General features: G+C 37.1%; 1 protein-coding gene across 1 annotated transcript in view; it reads right to left on the reverse strand.

Moving 5' to 3' along the window:
• LOC111054278 (NACHT and WD repeat domain-containing protein 2) overlaps positions 1–17,800 on the reverse strand; it is a 129,580-nt gene that overhangs the window by 66,101 nt on the left and 45,679 nt on the right. Inside the window, exons 10-14 of the mRNA XM_039419720.1 lie at positions 10,485–10,695; positions 7,536–7,780; positions 6,223–6,369; positions 5,191–5,296; positions 1,336–1,508 (exon numbers count right to left, since the gene is read on the reverse strand). Of these exons, the coding sequence (XP_039275654.1) occupies positions 1,336–1,508; positions 5,191–5,296; positions 6,223–6,369; positions 7,536–7,780; positions 10,485–10,695 (882 nt within the window). The remainder of the gene's footprint in view (positions 1–1,335; positions 1,509–5,190; positions 5,297–6,222; positions 6,370–7,535; positions 7,781–10,484; positions 10,696–17,800) is intronic.

The following is a 17,800-nucleotide window of genomic DNA, read 5'->3' on the forward strand; positions in this document are numbered from 1 at the left end:
AAAGAACGAAGGAGTGAGTCAATTTTGTTGTACATCTAACTTGACCTGTAGAAAGGTTCGAAGAATAGGTGTTCAAAATTTGAAGCTGATTGATCAATTCTTTTTGTAGTTATTGTAGAACATACAATCAGATGGACAACGAATCTAGCTGTGTAAGTCAAAAGTTAGACCACGTTAAAGCTTATTTAACTATGTCCCTATACCATGGGATATCTTCTTATACCATATAAACTCTATTGTATAGTGAGGTCCACGATATAATGGCAATGTTTGATCAGCAATGGTATTGCTATCCTTGTCTATCATTCAACAAAGCGGATAGCGCTATCTCTTTCTCGCTTTCCTATGTAGCCAGACCGACTTTAAACAATGTAGAATTGATAAATAATCAACGAAATATTACATCCTAATTATGAAGATTCATTATGAAATTATTGAAAAATTTAATTTCTTGTTTGATAGAGTATAATTGATTATTTTTACCGAGATTGAACAGTTGATATTACATCATTAAACCTGTTTCAGCTACCGTCTATAGAAGGCATTGACAAGACAGTATTGACAACGTTGGTTGCTAGCTTTCATCACTGCCATTATAACGTGAACCTAACTAAAGTATCCAACTACTCTCTTTGTATTACTTTCCTTGCCCATACCATAGGTAAGGAAAGTATTGCTTTCCAAAAAAATTGAGGTACCCTAATTTCAAGTTTTCTATACGTTTCAAAGTTCATACAGATTTTTTTCAAATTAATACCCTGTATAGTTATTTATCAGCTCTATCAACTGGCATAAGTCATTTTTCTGGGAAACTAATGGGAGTCCACCCCATCCTTGAGAAATGGACTTTGTAACCTCCTTCTCGTGCATGAGGTAGGTAGGTAGAGCAGTTTATAAAGGTGCGTACAGATATACGCGCCGCGAACATGAGCAATTCACTTTTAATCAGCTAACTATATCTGTATTTTCACAGAAACGGTAAGATACAGATATAAAAAGCTTGGCATCAGCTGATTAAAAGTGAATTGCTCGTGTTCGCGGCGCGTAAATCTGTACGCACCTTTAGAAGAACACATAGTCGAGATATTTCATCTGTAGAACAGCTGTTTTGACGACTTTGAAAAAATCATTGAATTTACACAAAGGAAAAAGTACTCTGAAAACAATTATATATACACATATACAGTAGTCTGATCGTAGTTTCAAATATGTTGCCGCCAATCGTCATTATGTTATTCCCATAAATTATTCTCGTTTAAGAATGAGGCTTTCAGTTAAATGAGCAAGGAAAGTTGTGTGAGTGTACTACACCAGTTTTTTTGTCTTGTGACTCACCTAGTAGCTTCACGGTCATCAATATTGGCGCATGCGTCTTCGAAGTCACTGAGCACCGCTTGCAGGGGGCACGAGGACAGCTTGGCATGTAGCCACTTGTAGTTAAACAGTACATTCTCATACAAGTCCTTGAAACGACGCGAACGCACCAAGTGAAATGGCATTTCGCCAAACTGCAATACAAAACATACCAGTATAACTATTTATATTGTCTGTTTTATCATAATTTTATGTGCACTTGGCTGTATTAAATGCTGTAAATCACCCCGAAGACGTCTGATACTGCAAATATTGACAATAGGGTAAACAGCTAGATGGAAATTCGATGAGCGCCACTATACAAAAATTATTTTCGCCACACTGCACAGAAAGCAGCTGTTTTCCAGTCCCTACGTAGATCTGAAAGACATTTTCGCCACACTGCACAGAAAGCAGCTGTTTTCCAGTCCCTACGTAGATCTGAAAGACCTTGTTTGCAGACGACGTCAGAAAAGGGTTTCTTTTCCGGTCTAGGCCAGAAAGTTGTCTCTTTCCAGCCGCTTATGGCTGGAAACAACGCGCTAATTATTTTAATAAGTCATCCGCTAGATCGGGCGAGTGTCCACTTTCATCATAAGCTGAAGTCGCCATGATTTTAGTTCCAGTTTCGAATCAAACTAATTCGCTTCGCAATCAGTTTTATTCAATTATTTATTGTTGATTAGTGCATTCCGAATTTTCAAAAATGCTTGAAGATGACTGTGGTATTCCAAGTGAAATTTTAAAAGAATCTGAAATCCTGACTGCAAATCTTCTACCACTAAAATCAAGAGATAGGTACGATAGCTTAACGAGTATTCTTTATTTTGTATTCTTTATTTATTTTGTCAGCAATACCTGTAGTGTGGCGAAAAATATCGTTCGCACCACGGGCAAAAATGTTTTTCTGCTCTAGGTGCGAAATATACTATATTTGCAGACGACTCTCGTCTGACGTCATAACAGGTTTCTTTCCGGCCTAGTCCGGAAAGAGTAGCCTACCCTTTCCAGCCGCTAACATGGAACTAAGAAAGGTGATCAAAAAACAACTGATCAAAAAACTTTTCATTATTTGTGTTCATTATTCAATAATTAAAACATTTATAATAATATCATCTTATTGTCATTTGAAAGAATAAAAAAGTATAAACTCAACCTCCCACATAATTGAACATAATCTTTTAGGTTATTTAGAAAAATCAGAATAAAAAATAAAAATACTTGGACAATTTCCTGATATTCAGATTACCTAAGATTTGCTAGAGCTATGACCTTCCACTTCTGCTTTCGGAAGTGCTCAGTAAACAACTATTCTCATATATATATTGTTTATTTTTGTGTGTGGCGAAAAATAGCGTTTTTGGGCAAAAATGTTTTTCTGCTCTAGGTGCGAAATATACTATTGTACCCAGTACCTCCTAATTGCCGGGTCAGGAATACCAGTAAACTATTCATATTGTCTGTTTCATCATTACTGAACGAGCTTTAGCAAGTTCTCACTTTTGACTTACTGAAGGCTAAAGTCGTTATCCGTCTGTTTTGTATGTTCTACAATAACTATAGAAAGATTTTATCAATCAGCTTAAAATTTTGATCACGTATTATTCGAACCTTTTCACAGGTCAAGTTTGTTGGACAACAGAATTGAACACTCCTTCAGGGTATAGTTATAAATTACATTCCAAGAGCATAAGAGAAAAATTGGTTGCGATTTATCATGTTGTCAGCTGAAGAATTCATTGCAATGAAGATGAAGAAGATGAAAATGGAGATGAAGGAGATAAAAATGGAGATGAAGAAGATGAAGAAAATGGAGAATACGAAGGAAATGTAGATGTATAATGTACCCATGTCATACTCCTAGTAAACAAAGATATATGAACATCATAGTACAGGTATATGAACATCAAACAATAGACAGGTTTTGGTAGTATATATTTCTATACTTGCAGAGTTGAGTAACGGTAACATATCAATGCAATGCTGCAGCCAAACTTTGCAGCATAACAACATAAATAGAGTAGCATTTAATAGCTATAAATACACTCAAAGTGTTATCGAAATTGTTCTCAACATATTGCAGTTTTAGTTAACTATTGGAGCAGATGAGTATAATAGGGGTATTCACAATGTTGGAGTTAGCCGGCTAAGTCGAGCTATTCGCTATCTCCAGCTATTTGCTAAGTCTGTGTCTTAAGGTGCGTACAGATTTACGCGCCGCGAACATGAGCAATTCACTTTTAATCAGCTGATGCCAAGCATTTTATATCTGTATCTTACCGTTTCTGTACAAATACAGATATAATCAGCTGATTGAAAGTGAATTGCTCATTTTCGCGGGGCGTATACCAGTACACACCTTTACACATACAGTATAAATATAGGTTTTCCTCACTTTCACCTTGATTGAAATGTATAGTTGTTATGATATCATAGTTTAGCTTACCATGTTGGATCAAAGTTCTCCTATTGGAAGTAATAATATCGTTTTCTGTTTTGGTACTCGTCACCGGAACTCAAATTATGGTTTTGCTGGTGTCGCCCAATTAGTATTGGTTTATTATACTGTCATGGATAGTGACAAGCACCATATGGACAATAGTCATACAATAAAGAGAAAACAACATATTGACACACAACACAATAATTTTGTACATAATAAAACAATTTTGTACATCATAACACAAATAACAAAATAACAAATAACCAATATCTAAGACCATACAACATTTATAACTAATGCAACGTATTCAATGGTCGAAGATACTTCGCCACTCATAAAAACGTTTCTCTAATAGCCAAAATTTTAGATTAGTCTTAAAAGAGTTTAGGGTTTGGGCAGCTTTAATATTCTGGGGTAAACAGTTAGACACTTTTTGCCAATGTAATTTGGATTGTGCTCATAAAACCCTGTCCTGTGCTGTTCAACTCTGACTGAGCCCCTGTATCTTGTATTGTGTTGATGAACATCCACACCTGTCATCTTTCATTTTATAAGCAAAGATTGCCAGATGGTACAAATAGAGACTAGGAACCGTCAAAATTTATTATCTTTGAATAGCGATCTACATGAGAAACGGGGTGGCTTTTTAAATATGATTCTTAGGACTCTCTTTTGGGCACGGAAAATAGAGGCAGAGAATCTTGATCCTCCCCACAGCAATATCCCATAAGACAGTAATGACTCATAATATCCATAGTAAGCAGAGATCACTGCCTCATGAACTAAAACCCTCCTGAGCCTGGACATTGCATACGCAGCTGAGCTTAATCTCCTAGAAAGAGATTGAACATGAGAGGACCATGTTAATCCCTGATCCACAGAAACCCCCAAAAAATCCGTTGCATCAGAGGGTAGTAACCCTTTTGCCTCAACCTCAAACTCCAACTGATTCACAGGAAGTCTGTGGATTGAGAATTCAATGAAGAGTAATGAGTGTATTATTATGTTAAAAGATTATACTTCTTACTCTTAAATTTTACATTTTGTAATCTGTATTTAATTGTAAATATATTTCGTAAGGCAATAAACTTTATTTGGAAAAATTCATGGTTCATATATTGTAACTTTGTTGAAGTTCTGACACTGTGTTACTAGTAATATTTGAGAAAACACTTACTTTTTTTGAGGAATGCATTTCACTCCTGAAGAGGATCTTCATCAGTCTCAGGCTGATGAAGCTCCTCTTCAGGAGTGAAATGCATCCTCAAGACTCCAAAAAAGTGAGTGTTTTTTTTCAAATATTTACTAGTAACACAGTGTCAGAACTTCAACAAAGTTATTATATAGTGTTTTGTCATGGAAAGCAACTTCAATTATATATTGTAATCACATACTTTTCTCAGATTGTATCTGGTGACTTTCCCATCCTTTGAGTAGAACACTAGCGGCTGGACTGGCACTTTCCTGTCAGCTGATCCCTCTTTATCAGCCAAGTTGAATCTGGAAAATTCAAATTTTCAAAATTTGAGTGGAATTTTCAAATTAGATCCATTAATTTAATAACTGTAGTTTTTGAAAAATGTATCAAGAAAAACTTAGGCTGGATCCCCACACAGCAGCCGGTGAACAGTGGAAATATAATTCCCACCATTTCCCCGAAATCTTCGGGGTGATTTACAGCATTTCACTCAGCAATAAAAGCATGCTCCTGTAAAATGTTAATTTTTATTTAATTAAAGTGGATTTTGCCAACGTTTTAAGTCTATTCAATTATGGAAGAGTTCCACAACATCAACATTCACGCTACAAACTTAATTACAGCATTTAATTCGGATTTTAATTCGATGATAATTATTGTTTCCAATTTATTTATTCAAATTCCAACGGTACACACTCCTTTCACAAACAATATATATTCAAAAGAAGAACTACATGAAATAATAACTAATTGGGAATAATATTGAATATTTTAATATCCCAATTCAGCCCAGCTCAGCAAATATGAAGAATCACATTATACTCCGTACAAATAACTTCTGACTTGGAGGAATATGCGGCACAGAGAAATGGAGTGATATTAGCCAAAACTTGAGAGAACTAAAGCATTCTAAGTTCTCAATACATAATGATCACAAACAAGACTCAGTAATTTCATAGAGAAACTATAGCATAAGAAGGTATCTCATGGTAAAGGTCGTTCATGTCCCAAACTTCAAGCCGATTTCTTGTCAACTCAAGCCGATTACTGTCGACTACTGTCTATTATTACTGTTTTGGTCGGGTGGAGTGTAAGAACGACACAGTATGAGAGACTACCAGCGTCACATAGCTTCACCAAAAACAACTACTAGGACTATCGGCTTGAGTTAACAGTGAGATTTAGAACATGAACGCCCTATACCATGGGATATCATGTGTTAGCTCACCTGTGTCTCTGTATCTCAGTGTACTTGAACGGTTTAGGAACTCCACCTCCCCATATGCCCAGGAAATAGTCAGCAATCGAAGAATGGAAGTAAAGCGCCATATTCACATTCTTGAAGTAACGCTCCTTGGCCGTGTCTCGGAATTGTCTGCCAGTGTATAAAACAAAAAAGACTTTTATTAACTCGAATATTCATCTCTCAATAACATCCGCCTCATAAAAAAATTATAGGAGATACTCGAATAAAAGTATTACCATAGAGAAACAATAGCGTAAGTAGATATCCCATGGTATAGGGCGTTTATGTCGCAACTTTTACTGTTATCTCAAACCGATTACTGTAGATTTTTACTGTTTTGTTGGGGTGAGAGTGTATGAACGGCACAATATGAGAGACTACCAGTGTCACACAGCTTCACGGGAAAGAATTACATGAATTATCGGCTTGAGATAACAGTAAGAATTACGACATAAATGCTATATACCATGGGATATCCACTTATGCTATTGTTTCTCTATGGTATTACAGACTCAAATTCTTGAAGGTGCGTACAGATATACGCGCCGCGAACATTAGCAATTCACTTTTAATCAGCTGATTATATCTTTATTTATACCGAAACGGTAAGATACACATATAAAAAGTGAATTGCTCATGTTCGTGGCGCGTAAATCTGTACGCACCTTGAGAAGAAAGCTTTCCAGTGTGCTACACTATATTCTATAGTGAGGTCCACGTTATAATGGTAGTGTTTAATTAGCATAGTATTGCTATGCTTGTCTATCATTCACCAGAGCACATAGCGCTATCTCTTTCTCGCTTTGCTCTGTTGCCACATCGTCTTTTAACAATGTAGAATTTATAATTGATTAATAAAATATTTCATCTTGATTATGAAAATTCATTATGAAATGATTTTTAAATATTATTTTTTGATTGATAAAATATAATTGATTATCTTAAACGAGAATGAACAGTTAATATTACATCAATAAACCTCTATCAGCTATCGTCTATAGAAGGCATTGACAAGACAGATGATCGGCAACGTTGTTCTCCTATCTTTCTTCACTGCCATTATTTATTCATTTATTTATTCATTCATTGATACATAGGTTACAATATAATTGTCAACTATGAATGATTGGGAAAGGAACAACAGGCTTAAAGCCCAAAACTGTTCATTTCCTAAATTTAGATAGAAATTGTCCAAAAATAGGTTATGTTTCCACTTCACGATTTTTGATTATAACGTGGACCTCACTATAGAAAAGCTGATTGTGCAGAAACGCCTGATGTGGCGTGGCCCTTACCTGTGATACCAGTTGAGCACACTGACTCCGTCGGCCTCGCGTTCGCTGAGGTAGTTTGGCAGATCGTTGCGTATGCGGGTCCAGAGCAGGGGCGGGATGCGCCTCACGGGAGGCATGTGGTACTGATAGACGTCATCCAACACCTTGTCGTCCAGGGAGATCAGATCCTCCAGCTCAGACTCCGACAGACCCGACTTGGCCGCTGTGATGTAGGCCAGCGCGTGGAACACTAGTAGTCGGCCGTGCTGCCAAACACAACCGAATTCATTGATAAAAATGAGAGAACTTCAAAGATTTATGAATGAAAAGCCTAGAAACTAACTCTTTGTGTAGTTGACGAGTTGATATTGTGGTAATTATACATATTAAATGAGAAAGACTAAGAAATTGTCAAAAAACCACAGATTTATTGATAGGCTACTTAGAAATACCGGTTTCGGTTATTACACCATTGTCAATCTCTGATAAACAAGAGTTCTTGTCAAAATCTCTGTTTATCAGAGATTGACAATGGTGTAATAACCGAAACCGGTCTTTCTAAGTATCAATAAATCTGTGGTTTTTGACAATTTCTTAGTATTTTTCATTTAACCTAGAAACTAAGGCTAGGCACACACCAGTTGGTCAAGACAAGACAAGATATAATCAGACACGTTCAGTCACAATACTTCACATAGTTGCTTATGAAGACATGTCTAATTGCAATGACTAATCAGTGTTTGTTGCGTATACGCAACTATGTGAAGTATTGTGTCTGATCATGTCTTGTCTTGTCTTGACTAACTGGTGTGTGCCCAGCCTTAGCCTAGGCGCACACCAGTTAGTCAAGACAAGACAAGACATGATCAGACACGTTAAGTCACAATACTTCACATTGTTGCTTATGACGCAACACACCCTGATTAATCATTGCAATTAAACATGTCCTCATAAACAACTATGTGAAGTATTGTGACTGAACGTGTCTGATCATGTATTGTATTGTCTTGACTAACTGGTATGCGCCTAGCCTAAGAGAATTCAGAATACTTATGAATGAATAATGAAATTCATTGATAAAAATGTGATGTAGGCCAACACGTGGAATACTAGCAGTCGGCCGTGAAACGAAATACAACCGAAACCATGAATGAAAACGTGTTGACAATGAGTGAATTTGAAAGATTTATCAATGGAAAGCTTTGAATTCAAAACTCTTATGAATGAATAACTACATTCATTGATAAAAATGTGATGTAGGTCAGCGCTTGGAACACTAGCAGTCGGCCGTGGTGCGAAATACAACCATGAATGAAAACGCGTTGACAATGAGTGAATTTGAAAAATGTATCAATGAAAAGCATTGTAAAAGAGAGAATTTTGAACACTTATGAATGAATAATGATGTAGGCCAGCACATGGAAGACCAGGAGTCGGCTGTGCTACCAAACACAACCGAATTCATCAATGAAAACGCGTCGAAAATGAGTGAATTTGAAAGATTTATGAATGAAAAGCTTTGAAAAAGAGAGAAAAAGAGCCTGACTTATGAATTAAAAGCATTGGAAATCGAGCTGTTATTGTAGTAGAGTGTTGAAACGTAGTAGAGTACTCATGCAAATAGCCTGGTTTTCATTAGTAGAGTTGGTGGTAGAGTTCCCTGGGCAAGTACTACTAACTATCTTGTGAACTCACCCAATGAAAACGTTCATGGTGATTAGAGTCATAGGAGAGTACTAGGTTTTAGTAGAGTAGAGTGGGATAGCACCAACGTTCATGGTGATTAGAGTCATAGGAGAGTACTAGGTTTTATTAGAGTAGAGTGGGATAGCACCATGGGATAGGGATAGTACTCTACCACTCGCCTTCCCCCACCACCGCTTCTCACTCTACTCCACCACTACTATGCTAATGAAAACAGTCTCGAGCGAGCTAGTAGAGTAGAGTCGTGCCATAGGCTTTCAAATTTAAGAAGTATTGTTATTTATTGAAAAGTATTAATTTATAAAAAAGTGTACAAGTGTTATTTAAAAAACGTATTGACATTTCAAGGCTTGTTTTGTTCACTAGACAGCACTCTTTACCTACTATTCTCAATTGTTGTGAAAACAGTTACTTGACCAAGTGAGTAGAGTAGAGTTAGTATGCCAGTTACTCGACCAAGTAAGTAGAGTAGAGTTAGTATGCCAGTTACTCGACCACTAACTCTACCAGTGGGAACCAGGCTAAAGAGATAGGATTATAGGTTTCTCTTACCCAACTAAAAGTTCATATTTTTCGATGAATATATTTTGGACATTCATATTTCATTCAGGAATTATGTGGAAAATACATACCAAAATAACTTTGCATGTCCACACATTCCATTCACACTTCCAGAATCAGATTGATTTATACATTATTTGTGAGTATTTTTTACGGATAATGCTAATCAAACACTGCCATTATAACGTGGACCTCACTATAATACTTTGTTTTAAAGGGAGAGAGCTTAAATAAAAATGGCTTGGGGTTAGTGTTATAGTTGGGGCCCAGTGTTTCAGTTATAATGGTTGTGGCCAGTGTTATATTTAAAGGTTGAAGTACTAGATATTAACAGTTAATAACCATCTCTAAGTGAGATTTAACCTGTTTTTCAACTCATTCTAAAGTGAGAATTAACCTGTTTCTCAACTTGTTCTAAAGTGAGAATTAACCTGTTTCCCAACTTGTTCTAGAGTGAGAATTAATCTGTTCCTCAACTCATTCTAAAGTGAGAATTAACATGTTTCTCAACTTGTTCTAGAGTGAGAATTAATATGTTTCTCAACTCATTCTAAAGTAAGAATTAACCTGTTTCTCAACTCATTCTAGAGTGAGAATTAACCTGTTTTTCAACTTATTCTAAAGTGAGAATCAACCTGTTTCTCAACTTGTTCTAAAGTGAAAATTAAACTGTTTCTCAACTCATTCTAAGTGGAAATAATTAACCTGTTTCTCGACCCGTTCGAAGAGCAGCATGATAGAGTCCATGACGGTAGATGCGAGATGCGTGTCCTGAGGCTTGGTGTAACTGCGCCATCTGCAGATCTCGGCGAAGACCAGTTTGACGAAAATGGGCAGCGAACATTTGTCTATTGCGTTGGCCACAAGACGCCACTGGTAGTTGGTCAAATCTCGGTGCCCCGTCTTCATCCACATCCTTTGCAAAACAACAACAATTACACTCAAATTTATCGAATCAAATCAAATAGTTCTTTATTTGTCATCACATTTATACAATATAAATAGTGTCACGATGAGAATAAAATAGTAATTCACAATAATCACTTGAGAAAGTCTTGTATAGAATAAATGAGCTGATTGAAATTATCTTTTCCTACAGTTACCTTGGAAAGTGGCCATTCCTGCACTGATTACAGAACGCAGAGAATCACTTTTCCCCTCTAGTGCGGGAATAGCTATTTGTGCAACTAGTGCGCAAAGTGACAGTTTGCTGCACTGAAAGAAACGTTTACGCACGAGCCGTAGGCGATGGAATGGTTTGTTGAGTGCAGCAGAGGAACTTTGCGCACATATTTCACATTAAGTTTTTCCTACAGTTACCATTGAATATGGAAAGTGGGTAATTATGGGTAAAATTGCCTGAAATGCATCTAATGTTTTTCTGTGAAATTTTATTATTAAAAAAAAAACCTTAATTTATTGTCAAATTGAATAATAATGTATGTGTGTTTGAATTGCGGGGGGGGGGGCTGTCATCCATCGCCTCAATATTCCTATAACGTGCACCACACTATACCACAGTTACCAACTTCATTTTGATTTTGCTGCACTGGTGCTCCATATAACCTACTAACTATTTGTGTTGCCATGTTGCAAATCTGGAGTATGCAAAGTACTCACTTTGTGCACTAGTGCGGAAAAGTGATTCTTTGCGGCCTGCAATCAGTGCACAAATGGTTACTTTCCAAGGTATCTGTAGGAAATTTTTTTTCTGCACTCCAGATATGCAACATGGCAACGCAAAATAGTTAGTAGGTTATATGGAGCACCAGTACAGCAAAATCAAAATTAAGTTGGTAACTGTGACTGTGGTGCACGTTATAATAATATTAAGGCAGTGGACAACAGTGGATGACAGTGACAGCCACCACATGAGTGACAGCCGCCTTTATTCATTTACTACTACATTATTCAATTTTGAATAAATTAAGGTTCTTATTGATAATAGAATTACACAGAAAAACATTTGATGGATTTCAGGGAATTTTACCCATAATTACCCACTTTCCATATTGAATGGTAACTGTAGGAAAAATTTAATGTGAAATACGTGCGCAAAGTTCCTCTGCTGCACTCAAGAAGCCATTCCGCCCTCGCCTACGGCTCGGGCGTAAACGTTTCTTTCGGTGCAGCAAACTGTCACTTTGCGCACTAGTTGCACAAATAACTATTTTGATTCGTTCTTGAAGTCCGCACCATCTTTTTCTCTGATATTAATTGGTAACTGGTTGAAGAACTTGACTCCCTTGCAGGAGGGACGTTTTCGAAGAATTTTCTTTTGTTTATTTGAAGTGTATAAGTTCTTCTTGAGCGGGTATGATATTGATGATTGACATACCCTTCATTTTTTCATTTTAGAGTCAGAATACATTCCGTTATATAGAGCCCATAAACAATCAAGATGTTGAGGCTTTTAAATTTCTCTCGTACAGACTCTCTGGAACGTAACCTTAAGATTACTCTTACTGTTTTTTTTTCTGTAATATAGATAACTTTTTTTAAGTTTCCAAGAGATGTTTCTCCATAGAGACCTATTCCAAAAGACAGGTGAGAATGAATGTTGGCGAAATAGATGGTTCTCAGTGTTGTCTGGCTGCAATAGTTGGACAATACCCTGAGTGAATAGAAGCCAGAGTTCATCTTATTCGTTAAACTGTCGGTCCCGGCTGAAGTATGACAGTCGTAAGGCCCATTGACGGCTCAAATTATATATTCAGGCGGTGGGACCTTCCCGCAAGGGACTCCCCACCAACAAAAGCCATTCGAATTTACTTTTTACTATCTTATTCAATACACCATCCACATGGAAATTTCAAGACAATCGTTGGTCAATTGTCAATCCAAGGAACTTTTTCTGAATCAAGTGACCATCAACACTGTGAGTCAGTGAATTCCCTCGCAAATTCAGCTCAGAACTTTATGGCCTCAAATTTAGTTGCGTTCAGTCTGACACCGTCAATCACCTTATAAATTAACATACTAGCAGATGAACCGTGCTTTGCACTAGGGAAAATTCTCTGTTGTGGAACGCAATCTAATTATATCAAGGGAACAAGAATGTATAATGATTATATAATTATTGATCAACGAAAATCCCAAACAAATGCTGCAAATCACCCCGAAGACCTCTGCTATTGCAGACATTGACAACAGGGTTAACAGCTAGATGGAAATTCGATGAGAACTACTATCCAAAAATTAGTTGCCAGCCCGGGAATCGAACCCGGTACCTCCCAATTGCCAGTCATGAATGCTTACCCTTACACCAAACTGACAATCTCTGGATAGCAGCGCTCATTTTATACGAAGCCATAGCGGCCAACCAGTTCCTGACTGGCATTCCTGACTGGCAATTGGGAGGTACCGGGTTCGATTCCCGGGCTGGCAACTAATTTTTGGATAGTAGTTCTCATCGAATTTCCATCTAGCTGTTAACCCTGTTGTCAATGTCTGCAGTAGCAGAGGTCTTCGAGGTGATTTGCAGCATTTGTTTGGGATTTTCGTTGATTAATAATTATTATATATATATATATATATATATATATATATATTATATATATATATATATATTATATATATATATTAATTAGCATTTGAATAAATGCATTCTCTATTTAATTCCATTTGTATAATGATTATCTATTTCTTCCAAAATTACTTGAATAATCTCCATCAGTGTTGAAATTTCCAGCAAAACTAAAGAGTTTCATTGGTCTCGAAACTGCAACCTCAAATTCATTAGCCACGCGTGCTAACATTTATACACTGGGTAGATTGATAGATGGATGAATTCCTTTAATTTGTTCTTCATTTGCAATTTACAACATTTAGGGCCGGTTTCCGAGCTCGGGATTTAGCTGAGTTCAAGTCTTTAAACAGCTGAAGTCAGGAACAGCTTTCCGAAACGAGGCGTTTCTTTTATTATTACTAGCAGGTAACCCGTGCTCCACCAGGATCTATTTTAAAACTGAGTGGAATCTTGAAAAGTGAGAATTGCTCTTTTCAGTTTCTAAAAACTCGAATTCGAGAAATATACTTTTAAATTGAAGCCAGTTTGTAAAAAATTATAGAAATCCAAATAGCTGACATTGAGATCCAAATGAGATCTGAGCATTGTGTCAAAATTTATAAGTGTCTGAATTTCTGATCCTTGAGGTGTCCTTAAACACGCCCCTCCAGTAGGAAATACTGAAATGAAGTGCATCTAACGGGTGATTCTCATAGAACATGATTTCATGAACTTATGTCATTGTGTGAATTATCAATGTGAGGACAATGTAGTTGGTGATGATGATTGAAGCTGAAAATAAGGTGTTTATCACAATACAAGGAGCATTGTTGTCAGGTGTACCTGGAAATCTATATGAGATAGAGCGCCCTACCTGATCTCAGATTGTACAGCACAGAAATACGCCTAGAGGGATTTTGAATTATACATACAAATGGTAACAATCGGAAGATAATGTTAATCAAAAACTAAAATTCATCAGAATTTATTTTTTCCTACGAATTCTACTCATTTTTGAAAAATCATAACTCAGTACTCATAGGAGATACAGAGTTCCGAATGATCTCTTTTTTCAAAATTTTGTAATCCAAAAAAAAAGGCGAGAGCAAATTTTTCTGTCCGATCACTGGATTTGGCAGAAGTAGCTGAAAACTGGAAAATGAACAGAAAATACGAGGTTTTTGGGCCAACCTGTATCTAGCACAAGGAAATTTTGCATGATGAAATTGGTTCTGGACTTCTCTCATGTACCCAAACAATATATTAAAAAACAGAACTACAATATATATTGCAAGCACCAATGTAAATAGTGACTGGATTAAATAATTCATCGATGATAATAATAAGAATTTATTAAAGCTGGAACTCCCTTTACGAGTAGTGAAGTTTATTTGATTTTGTTGAAGCTTGAACGCGATTTATCCCCGAATCACTCAGACATAACAGACGAATGAAAACCTTGAAAATGCATCGAAAAATAGCTCTTATCTGTGGAAAAGTATCATTGAGAAGTGGAGTCAGATCTTATCACTCAGTGAGGCGAATTGAGGTGGAAGCGATTTCCAGTTCAGTTCACAGTACGATGACAGAGAAGGAGATATAGCCAAGTATTGAGGACAGATGAAGAGAGCAGATAAGAGCCAAAAAGATAGGATTGGATTGCTCTGACTGATACTACTAGCTTCCGCATGAAGAGAGATGGGTTCTTGTATTATAGTGAGGTCCACGTTATAATGGCAGTGGAGTAAGATAGGAGGACAACGTTGCCGATCCTCTGTCTTGTCAATGCCTTCTGTAGGCGGTAGCTGATACAGGTTTATTGATGTAATATTAACTGTTCATTCTGGTTTAAAATAATGAACAATTAATATTTTTCCCTATTTTCTCCACTTTATATCTCCACTGCTATCAATCCTATCTAAAACGTGTATAGGACCTTGTTTGTAGAGAATTTCAAGTAGTTTAATCTTACTGATGACAATCTTTTCCCTGGAGGCCATCGTTTTTGAGTTATTTACAAAAAACAGAAAAACAGCTGAGTATTGCTCACCGGTATGGCTCTACAGTCCCCACCACATTATTATCTTTTCCATTAGAGAAAAAAAATATTACATCTATGGCACTTGACTGTGAAAGAGAGAGAGAGAGATAGAAGGATCATAAGGAAGAGGAAGCATGTAAAACAAGAACCCATCTCTCTTCATGCGGAAGCTATAGTGAGGTCCACGTTATAATGGCAGTGTTTGATTTGCAATTGTATTGCTATCCTTGTCTATCATTCAACAAAGCGAATAGCACTATCTCTTTCTCGCTTTGATCTGTTGCCAGATCGTCTTTTAACAATGTAGAATTAATAATTAATTTACAAAATATTCCATCTTAATTATGAAATGATTGAAAATACAATTTCTTGCTTCTATATAATAAGAGAGAGTAGGGTTGTGTTTGTTCGTGTGTTCGTTTGTTCGCATCAAAACATGTCAACTTGTGGATTTCATACCGGAAAAACAGGAATGATTTAGATCTCCAAATTTTGCACATAGATTCTAAAAATATCAATCTCGTAATAAAATATAATTGTTCAAAATTACTATAGTTTACTGTTACAAATTCTACTTATACCACTACAAATAATAATAATAATAATACTATGTGGAGTTTTTAATACCGGTTTGTGCGAGTAATCCTAGTGAAGGTATGAAGGGCTTAAAGTCAAGATCATGTGGCTGTGGAAGCGGATTGAGCAGACGGCTGGAACGTGCTGGCGTGCTAACCCCCCACCCCCACCAACCACCCACGCCAGTACCTCCCGCCTCCCACCAGTAAGGTGGGAAAAAACTAAATAACATAAAATAAATAAAAAACATTACGGCGAAAACTGTATGGTTGTGTTTGATGGTTATACTGATGTCAACAGCACAAAACGAGCAGAGCAGAAGCGATGAGGGCTCACAAAAACCTCGGTTGACATAAACTTTCATGAAAATATGGACAACATTCCAACAGGAGCATTTTCTAGCTAATGAAAGGAACAAAGCAAGACTGATCGACAGTTAATCTAGAAAATGATGGAAACAAGTATTGAAACAAATGTTGCCATTGGAGATGCTGATACCTCCATTGTGAGGTGTGGATTGGATAAAGCTGTTCTACGTAAAACTGTGATAGTTGAGGAGGATTTTGACTTGATAGTTCTCCTCATTGGATTGGCACCATCATCTACAAAGTACAAACATATTCTTCATAAAGCCAGGACGTCGAAAAACAGAGATGAAACTGTTTTCAGTAAAAAAACTCCAACAGCTTTCATTCGCCAAGACGATCCACCTTCTTCACAGCTTCTCCGGATGTGATACAACCTCGGCGATACATGCAAAGAGCAAAATGGGAAATGGTCAAGATCTCCAAAGCAAAACCTGACCTCAACCGAGACATCTCTGCTGTTTTCACAGATCCCTCAACATCACCAGAGACTATATTGAATAGGCTGGCGAGAAGCTGTTTTTGGCTGCATACCATGCACGTGACTGCGCGTCGGTTGCGGTGGTGTGGGGGGTTAGCACGCCGTCTGCTCCCTCCCCTTCAACAGCCACATGATCTTGACTTTAAGCCCTCCATACCTTCACTAGGATTACTCGCACAAACCGGTATTAAAAACTCCACATGGTACTATTATTATTTGTAGTAGTATAAGTAGAATTTGTTACAGAAAACTATAGTAATTTTGAACAATTAATATTTTTCCCCATTTTCTCAACTTTATATCTCCACTATTATCAATCCTATCAAAAACAGGCATAGGACCTTTTTTGTAGAGAAGTTTACGTAGTTTAATTCTACTTATGACAACCTTTTCCCTGGAGGCCATAGTTTTTGAATTATTAACAGAAAACCGAAAAAATGCACCTTTAGAGCCCCCTCCCCCCCTTAGCCCCACCACCACCGGTCACTACTTCTAGTATGTTGTTTAAGAAGCCTTCCCCCACAACTGTACCAATTTTGGCTTATACATGAATTATTTCCCGTATTCCCCTATTCCCCTATTCCCCTATTCCCCTATTCCCATATTTCCCTATTTCCCTTCGTTGCCTGGACTACTTGTGCCATGTGAGTATTGAGATGGAAGAGGGCACATTCTGTTTTATTGGGATTAGGTACCAGACTCCATTTTTCAAGTACCGTACTTTACCATTGCAGAAAGATCCCTGTTGATAATATCCTCACAGCATGTTGGATTAATGCTTTGAGGAGACATTTTCGGGAATAATTATTATTAAACGAAAATCCAAATCAAATGCTGTACCTAATTCACCCCTACGACTTCTGTTACGCAAATATTGACAACAGGGCAAACAACTAGATGGAAATCCGACGAGCGCTTCTATTGCAAAATTATTTGTCAGCCCGGGAATCGAACCCAGTACCCCCTAATTGCCGGTCAGGAATGATTACCCTTACACCAAACTGACAATATCTGAATAGCAGCGCTCGACTCCCGGGCTGACAAATAATT

Source organism: Nilaparvata lugens, chromosome 1 (genome assembly GCF_014356525.2).
Source record: "Nilaparvata lugens isolate BPH chromosome 1, ASM1435652v1, whole genome shotgun sequence".
In the NCBI taxonomy this organism is placed as follows: Eukaryota; Metazoa; Arthropoda; class Insecta; order Hemiptera; family Delphacidae; genus Nilaparvata; species Nilaparvata lugens.